At 38.1% G+C, this 9,760-nt stretch overlaps 1 protein-coding gene across 1 annotated transcript in view; it reads left to right on the top strand.

The window, feature by feature from the left end:
* Positions 1-5,962, top strand: part of LOC139133294 (gamma-aminobutyric acid type B receptor subunit 2-like) — a 40,400-nt gene extending 34,438 nt beyond the window's left edge. Inside the window, exons 16-19 of the mRNA XM_070699825.1 lie at positions 233-347; positions 1,720-1,937; positions 2,414-2,530; positions 3,440-5,962. Of these exons, the coding sequence (XP_070555926.1) occupies positions 233-347; positions 1,720-1,937; positions 2,414-2,530; positions 3,440-3,889 (900 nt within the window). The 3' untranslated portion in view covers positions 3,890-5,962. The remainder of the gene's footprint in view (positions 1-232; positions 348-1,719; positions 1,938-2,413; positions 2,531-3,439) is intronic.
* The last annotated feature ends 3,798 nt before the right edge of the window (positions 5,963-9,760 follow it).

Raw genomic sequence — 9,760 nt, 5'->3', positions numbered from 1 at the left:
TTCACCGTTTCCTGTTTTAGATATTGTTGATCCTATTGAGTTCCATCTCTTATTCTTGATTCACTTTCATATTAACTTTCATTTATGTCCAAAAAATTTGACTTTTTGCCAAATTTCACATTTATGGCAAATAATAAACAATAAGGAGGCACAAAGGACGTCGGTGCCCCCGGGCCCCATGTTTGTTCATTGATCGTTTAAGATCCTGTGATTTGTTGTTTTCTTTGTTAAGGTTGACGAAGATAACAACGTGGAGGTGGTTCCACTGATAGAATATTGCGATAAGGGGAAATCGGCCAACTTCATAACCGCTCTGATGGTGCTGCATGGCCTACAGTTGTTACTTGGTAAGTCGCAAGCCCTTTTAATTTAATGGCAACGTGCTCCACCAATGCATATTAAGAGTATTACAGAGGGGGTGGGGGGACATAGTACTAAAGTTTCTACATCGTGTTTGTTTTTTGGTGTTCGAAGTTACTTTTGCCGTTATGTTCAATGGACACAGCTATAAATATTGTCGGGTTCAACGTAAAGTGTATGCCTTAAAACTATGGCGATGTTGCGTGCTGTTACAGGTTTTCTGTGTAATGAAGAATGAGTTCTTACTACGATGAACGAAATACGTAACCGTGTTGAGTCTTAAACAGGGGTCGGCAGGCATACTCTCGGTGGGGATGTCCCACGCATGACGTCATTGCGTATTTAATAAAACCTCCGGGAAAAGTAATTGTCGCCAATTATGCTTTGGAATCACCGCAGTCCACGAAGTGATTCGTGATAAAAGTGTGTTTGCCATTGAAGTATATCATTGCTGGTGGGTAGGTATTTTTTTAGCGGGCAAGGACCACAACGGTTGGCATTCTTTCCTCGTTAGCGGGAAGAAAACTTTCGTGAATTTTTTTAACGTAATAACGAGTAACTTGAAAAAGGCCCATGCCCAGTGGAGGCAAGGAAGTATAATTTTGTTGTCTTCGGGATTCCCTCTGAGGAAGGTTCGAGCATGTGATCAAGAAAGGGCACTGGAATTCTTTTAGGGGAGAAAGCTGAAGGGAGTTTTATAGGGAGAAGCGAAGCTGGGAAGTTTCCTGATAGGTAACGGGAAAGTGGAAAGCTGGAATATTCAAATCACTCGGAGAGGCAGTTTTCCACATATTGCGATCTTGTTCAAAATACGTACATTAGAATAACTGGTAAAACACACTTATTACTGTCCTCTGATGTCTGTGTTGTTTTGATGTGATTGACGAATCGAGTTGTGTTTATCGTCAGGCTTTGATCATAGGTTAATCATCAAGCGAACCCTGTGTGATTTCAACGACTTTCCTAATTCCCATGACAACAACAATAAAAACAGTTGTGTAGTACTCAAATACGTTTCAGTGATTCTCAAAAAAAACTGGGAATTTCAGAGAGAGAGAGAGAGAGAGAGAGAGAGAGAGAGAGAGAGAGAGAGAGAGAGAGAGAGAGAGAGAGAGAGAGAGAGAGAGAGAGAGAGAATATGCTTGGAATATCTCGTTAGGGTGAGCGGGTTAACTTTAGTACTTGAAAAATACATCAGATCTGAGATCGAGACCATAGTACTTGACCATTGTACATAACCGAATCGAATTACTACTCACGTTAGAAATTTCAAAATACCGAATAAATCACTGTAACCCATCATGCACAGGTAATAAACACTATAAGATAACACGCCGTCCATCTCAATCCCTTTATCAGGTGCTTTTCTCTCCTATGAAACGCGAGAAGTGAAGATTCGATCCTTAAATGATATATTTTGGAATGGTATAGCGACTTACATGATAGTGACTCTTAGTATAATATGTGCGCCGCTTTCTTTCATCATCAACAACAAGCCAGCAGTGTCGTTCTTGATTGTCGCCTCGCTAGTATGGACTGCTTGCACGTTAGCACTACTCATCGTTTTCGTTCCCAAGGTAAGGAACATTATATTCTGTGTCAGACATTTTTGTAGACGATCGGCAGATAAACCGCTAGTTCAAAAAGTCCGTCCTCTGAAAAGATACTGTTTTCTGATTCACATTTGCTCAATATTGGTGAATTTTTCTCAGACTTGCTGAAGCTGCGAGATACCTGTATCGCCCCTAAAAATTCACATGTCGTCAAACTTTCAAGAATATACAAAGCATACAATCACCAAGTACTTTATCACTGATAGTAGAGCAAAATTGGAAATCTGACTCCCATCCCGCTTTATTATTGTCACTAGAATAAAGGTTACAGAGAGTGGGTATGAGTGAAGCCGTTGAAAGGTCTGCAGCGCTGAGGGCGTCCTGCATACTATTCTTCCCCCTAACCAAGGAATAATCGAGTACTGTGGCCTTTACAATGAACTAACAACTCCAACACAAAGTAACTTTGAAATTAAGGTTGTTTTCTTCTTTGTCGACAGATTCTCTATTTGCGAGGGTCTTACAACATTCGACGAAATTCGATGAGTCGAACAGACGAACAGGTCTATGAGGAGGAGGTCGACGAAGAAACAAAGTTACGTCATAAGATCGATGAGGTATGTTAGCCGCTCCCCCCCCCCCTCGCCTGGATAACCCTCATCCGATCCGCTCAGGAAAATTCAAGTTCAGGACACCATTTCAAATGATTACACATTGATATGTGATAGTGTCGATCTTCTTTATACTTCGTTTCCTCTGGTTCCCTTTTTATGCCCCTGTTTAAGGACTTAGGCTTGATTTGATTTTATTGATTTAGCACTTATCAAAACACAAAATCAAACAATAACATCAACATCGTGCATACAGAAAATTCGGAAGACTCATGTGGCCGGCCGAAATAACGAAAAACCGACAGACTGAAAATGGAAACAACAATATAACGATACATGCAATCACAATACAGAAAATGGGTCCAAAACAATAAAAAACACCAAAGATCACGCTGAAGAATCACACGAACCTGAAGTCTTGACAAAACTGCTCCGTTTCTGTCGACAAAAATAGTTTACAGATGATAATTTGCATTCTTTTTAGAAACTACATTCTTGATGTTCTATGGCAGACTATTTCCATAACTTTGAATTTTAGTTGTTGGTTGTCGTTTGCTAGGGATAGGGGAATTGCCATGGGAAGGGAACACGTATGTAACGCGGTTTTGACGTCGACCCCCTCCCCTTTTTTTTCGCCTCATGACCAAGGAAGTGTTATAAAACGTAAAACTTTTTGACCCCTGTTTTTGCCTTCAAAATGACTTTGAACCATCGTTTTCTAGAAAATGGAGCGTTTTGATGACATGTTTGGATCACATTGTAGACTTTTGACCACCAATTTTAAGTAAAGATGTAGTTAGCGCTCTTTAGTTCGAACTGCCCCAGTATGGTCTATGCACACACACCGTCGAGTTTAACGTTAACCTAAATACTGTATGTTCGATATTTTGTCTTTCCAAAAACGCTTGTCACCAGGTTGAAAAGGAAATAGCGAAAGTCAAGAAAGAAATAGAGCAGAGGAAGAAATTCGGTCGCTACGCAACCATGCGAGGGTGTGGCTTATGGTTCTTCGGCCACCACCTGAGTTGCACGTGCGGCGGTCGGAGTGAGAAATACGAAAGCGATTACGGTGAAATCGACGACAACCTAGGAGGTCACACAAACAGAGCCCTCGAAGTCTCCGAATACAACATCTCGGCAAGATCCCAGGAAGCCATCTCGTCATCATCAGCAAAAGTTGGAGCAGCGGAAACAAAAGATGTAACGTTGACCGAACCTGGACAGAAACCCCGGCCGACTGGGAGAAATTCTTCTGCTGAAGGGAATGGGTCTGCACCCGAGGGCAGCAGACCGCCCTCTACGTTGAATGTGATAGAAGAGACAGACAGCACCAGTGACCTCACCACGTCAACAATCCACATATGATACCAGTGAAAGACTGATGCGGGACCAGAATTAAAATCAGTTTTCACAGTCATTTAAGGTAGAATGCGCTTTTGGGACAGATTCTCGGACTCTAAAACTTTTTAAATATTCTTGTCGGGGCTTATTTGGAAGCTTATGGGGTGAGAAAAATCACCTGCTTTAGTTTTTTGAAAATCGGGAATTTTACTTATCCCAATAGAGATAACACAGAGATGACGGTCATTTTGAATTTCAAATATCGGTCAACATTGGGTATTTGTTTCTCTATCACCAAATTTTGCATTGCACAGTCAATCCCGTGATTTTGAAAGAGAATAGCTGAAAGTTTCCTTTTGGAAAGATTAGGCGAAAGTTTAAGTCTGTCACTGTCGACGCCCATACAACCTTAAGGCTTAAAGGGAAACCGTCGTCGGAACTGCGCCTGTGCGAGTTTCTTGTTTACAAACAATGTATTTCGTGCACGATATCTCGATGCACCTCATCATCGTAGCTGCAATATTTAAGTTATACGATGTAGATTGTGACAGACATGTTTAACTTTCATCAATCACCATCGTACCTTGGATACAGTGTTTAAGTTGCATTGGTCGTATGGGTCCCTTACGACCTTTGAACGCAGTTCAGACGACTGTACCCCCTTTAAATGGCATTAGCGGACGAGAAAAGTACGTTTGAGCACAAAGTATATGCCCTGCGAACGCCAAGCTCAGTGTACGGCGTACAGTGTTATAATTTACAAATGATTAAATGGCAAACTTCAGTTGTCAATGACAACATTATTGGGCATTGCATACACAGGGTTGTTTTGATAAGCTGACCACTTGATATTTAGACATGATTTTCACTCAGCACAAGAAACGATATTTCACAACCAGATTACAGAAGAAAAACAGTAGACAATGCAATGTACAAACTCTCACTCGATTGAGCTTTAAATTATCAAATAAGTTATATGTGCGCACACAAAATAAATTTTCTTCGTTTACTAAAATTTAAATTCCGGGAAAGGGTTTTCCTATGGCAACAAGTCTTACATTTTATAGCGAAATTAACAATGGAAAGATATAATAATCCTGCCCAACTACTCTCTCAGTGACTTGAATTATGTAAAGACACCTTTATTGGTACAATTTTTTTCTTAGAATATATATTGTTGTTTTAGTTAAGCTTACTGTTGCAGTTACATGTAATGCTTACGTATTTGTGTGCTGTGAAAATTTGAATTCCGTGTTCATATCGTGTATAGCTTTTGAAAGGGTTGTTAAAAATAGTTTGAAATATGCACAAGGTGATAGAAAAGTTTGTCACAAACAAACAACCAAAGCAAGGGTAAGAAACACGCTGAGTCTCGCTGGGCTGGTGATGTCCGCCCAGGCCCTGCAACGACTGCTTACTGATGCGCATGTGCGGCCTCGTTCACGATACAACGATAACTACAACGCTATATAGCGTCATTAGCTCCGCTTACACTCGTGATAGAGTCGTTCTGTCTTCTTGCTAAGCCAAGTGCATAATTACTGAGTAAATCATTCAAGATATTGTGTATTTTTACACTGAATCAACAGCGAAAGAGGAAGATGTTTTTCGGTATGAAGTGAGTAAATTTTTATCTAGAATTGAAAGCAAAGTCTGCACTGGCGTGAGGGCGTCTATCAAATCTTTGACTTGTCTTAGGTCAATTTTGAGACAGTTGTATTAATTTTTGTATTTGAAATCGAATTTGCCTTGTGGACGACATGTGTTTTTCTTCAAGCCAGATATTTAATAGTTTTAACCAATTTCGTCGATACGATTTTTCACGATATGGACTGGCTGATGAACCTAAATATACCACCGAGATTCATACGTTTTTCGAAAATCCTTTTACATGTCTACAATATTTTATACATGATTTGAAATAAATATGACAACATCTTGACACACAATTCACGCAATAATATTGTTAGTTTACATAGTTCAGCACCTTTCCCACGAAATTCCGAATAATTGTAACTTTTACTTGTCTATATTTTATGGTATATTAATACTAGTTTTAAAGTAACCATTTAATAAATATCTAAAAGATCATGACTCTAAGACTTGTTTTGTTTCAAAGTAGAATGCGCCTCGAAAACAGATATTCGGGCTGTCCAATTTTTTCGCTTGCTTTCTAGCCTACCTCTTGTGGGGGTTAATTTTTTACGTTCCTGGAGGAAGTAAAGTTTTCACCGTTATGTGAAAATAAAAAGTCACCATATAGTTAAGACGGGAATGGCGGCCATTTTGAATTTCAAGTATCGGCAAATCCTAGGTAATTTGTTTCTTAATTGCTAAACTTTACACGGCGACTCAATCGTTAGTCTTCCTTTGTTAGGAGAATGGTTGAAAGCTTCGTGTTGGAAAATTTGACCACAAGTTCAAGTGTTTCAATTTCGAGGTGCGTACTATCTTAAAAAAAGTGGCCGACAGCTTATACGAGTCATTCTATTGAACATGGTTCAAACAGTCCTTTTAACATAATCAAAACAACACTGCAGTATATTTAGGACACCTATTTTCCAGAACCACACACTTGTTTACAGTGGAAATACAACAAAGTTACTGACTTGGCGAGGGACTTGTCAAACTTCATGGATGGAATATATTGATGATTATTTTATATTTATATCATAAAATATAAAATTATTATCAAGAAACGTCCTCAAGATCATATCTAAGGCACATATGCCAATCCGGATATTTTTAAATAAGTCGCATCATATACCTTTCACACATTACACACTTACAGACTCACAATTTACGAGCACAAATATCATTATCAAACAAACAAACACAAACAAACAAGGCAACAAAAACAGACTATAACGATAGTCTCGGTTACCCAGACTGCTCTGCGGGGCTTTCATCCCGCAGAGCAGTCTGGGTAAACGAGGCGAACCATAACGGTAGCATCTTGCACCGTATGCTGCTCAATGAAATATCCGGCCATTAAATACTGTCTGATTAATACACTCAATGCATGGTTGATGTGATATTCGAAATGTTGGTGTAAAGAGAACTTGGAAACCAACGAATCGTCGCAACTCCTGTTAACAGCTATCCAAACGAAGCGGTGTGGTTACGTAAATTTTTGTGAGCAGAATCTACATAAAAATCTCGAGTTGTACATCATGATATTAGCATTTGGTGCATACATACATGTGATGTTTTGTAGGCGCCCTCTGCAAACAAGTTACATTTCCACTTTTGTTTTATCCCTGTTTCGGGTTTTTGGTACCGAATTTCCCATTCTCCATTTAAAGAATTCCTCAACGCGGTGTTTGCTGTGTGGTGTACTAATAAGAATAGACTAATGACATTGAAATACCCATTTACCTTAGACGGAGCTTGCACAATGCAGTTTGTAAATAAACAGAAATCATGGACCGACATTCCTTGAAATTCTGAACTTTTTAATACGATTACCAATAAATCACAGATTTTTATTGCAAGACTGCCAAATACATAGATAAACCACCTCACTAAATATTTGATTGATCCAAAAAAAAGTTGTTTATTTGTTCTAGCCTTTCCCCTTTCAAACTCGCCAAACATGAACATTTGTTATTTTCAATTGAAGCGCACTACTATACAAGAATTTTCTTGCAAAACTGCATACAGCTCTTCGGCTATGCAAAACGAAAGAATATCACAAAATATACTTCTGGCGATATATAATTCGAATTTCTTACACAATAAAATCACTGAATAATTACGTCAGTTGAAGGTAAAACTCACTTTGGGAGCTGATATTCGGGCTCTCAAATTTCTACAATTCTTTTCTTATCTACCACTTGTGGGGCTCATTATAAAGTTTTGGGAGTAAGAAAGAAATTTCACTTAGTTTTCCAAAAGTTGAAAATTTTATTTTTCTCCATAGAGTTAACACAGGTATGGCGACCCGCATCGGTGTGTTATGAAGGTTTTCATAAACAGACCTAGCATAGCTGATACCTACTAAAATAGAGGGCGCTGTGGAGAGTTGTTTTGATGCATGGGTTTCTCTCTGCATCATAGTGGAACGCAATGCTGTCACGAGGCAGACGCGACAGTGATTAGCTCAGGTTTCAAACACAGCTCAATGGCTGCGGAATTTCTGGCATCAAATTTTGATTTCCAACCATGTAGATTGTCGGTACATCACATCAAACCTCTACATAAAGTGACCCAGAGCATCAGTGACATCAAAAGACTTTCTGGTCTTTACAAAAACATGAAGCGTAATGGCTTCACCATTGTCAAACACATTTGATTTCTGTGGAGTCCATTTCTCTTTATGAAAGGGTGAAGATTGTCAGCTGAGCATGTAAACTGTGAGTCTCACAAAAATATTTACAACTTGTAGTGTAGACTATGATCGTTTCATTTCACAAATGTTGTTATTAGGTAAAATTTCTGGACAGATATTGCAAATGAATTATTTCATTGTTTGATTTGGATAACTACTAAAATAATAGCTTCACTTTTGGTTGAAGTAAATTGACAAGGTAAGAGTAAGAGCGAGAGATGGGTCTCTGTTGGTTTTTTTTTGACACAGACAATCTCATTTCCTTAAAACACCTGGATTTTATACTGTCAACTATACTAGAAGAAGGATAACTTGACGATTTCATCAGGGTCAAAATCTGCAGCCAGACTCACTTCAAGTAGAAACCGTCGATGTCCTAAGGATGCAATGATTGTTCGAAATTGACACATGCACACCTGATAACATAGAAATTGACACATGCACACCTGATAACATAGAAATTGACACATGCACACCTGATAACATACGCCCTTGAATCTGATGCATGCTGAAATATACTTTCACAAATACACCTTTGTTATGAAAGGAACAACAGCTGCAGTGAATTTGGAAAAACTTTTGGTCTTTATTTCTGTTCTTGATCACAAATATATTTTCATCTTCACTTTCCCTAAAGTGTATTGAAAATGTAAACTACTGACCTTGCTAACAAGATTCATGGTGTACAATTAACAAAAGTATTGTTGACAAATGAATTCCATTCTTGACTTAAATCCAGTTTTCAACTGTAATATTGGGTATAACAGACGTATAATTTGTGTTGACAGGTTGGACACAGGGCATTTCAACATAACTTTGGGGTTTTGGAGCATATTGTCACATACAAACAGAAAAAAAATGATTTTCCATTACAAGTTACTTACAGCCATTGAAGTTTTACAGAGAACAAGTACAATAATTTTTACGGTACTACAAACTGAACGCAAACTTGATACAGCAATGTTTTTGACCCGAGATGTGTAATAAAGTAAAATAATGCTGGATATTGAGGTGTCATTATTTTGGTGAATGCATAGATTTTCATACAATCACTAAAATTTAAGAAGATAAAATAAACTATGATAAATAACAATCTTTTAGTTTGCAATATATTGGACCAATTGGTCTCCAACAAAATCATAAAGGTAAATAACATCAAAAAATTCACACCAGAATATAAACTTTAATATTTTGTTCCTCTATAAATGATTAGCAGATCTTGAAGTTAAAATTATACTCTAAAATCTTCGGAAAAATATATATTTTTGCACATAGAAATAAAAATACATATAATCAAGAAATGGAAATTCAATTGTAACCACTACAACTGACAGATCCAAGTATGTGATATGACCATATGCAAATGAGGTCAGAGTTCAGTAACTCTAAAACTGGATGACCTCAGACCTGTTGTTAAAGTTCAATATCAAAGATGTCTGCCACTTTGAGAGAATATAAACTTTGATATCTTGCAAACCCAATTTAACCCTTTCACCACCATGGTTTGTCCCAAATCCATTGTTTTCTACGGTAAAGTTGGACCTGTATACAGGGAACTGGGGGTG

This window comes from Ptychodera flava, chromosome 5, assembly GCF_041260155.1.
Source record: "Ptychodera flava strain L36383 chromosome 5, AS_Pfla_20210202, whole genome shotgun sequence".
NCBI classification, from domain to species: domain Eukaryota; kingdom Metazoa; phylum Hemichordata; class Enteropneusta; family Ptychoderidae; genus Ptychodera; species Ptychodera flava.
The sequence above is the reverse complement of the archived record's forward strand: the minus strand, read 5'-3'. Positions and strand labels throughout refer to the sequence as shown.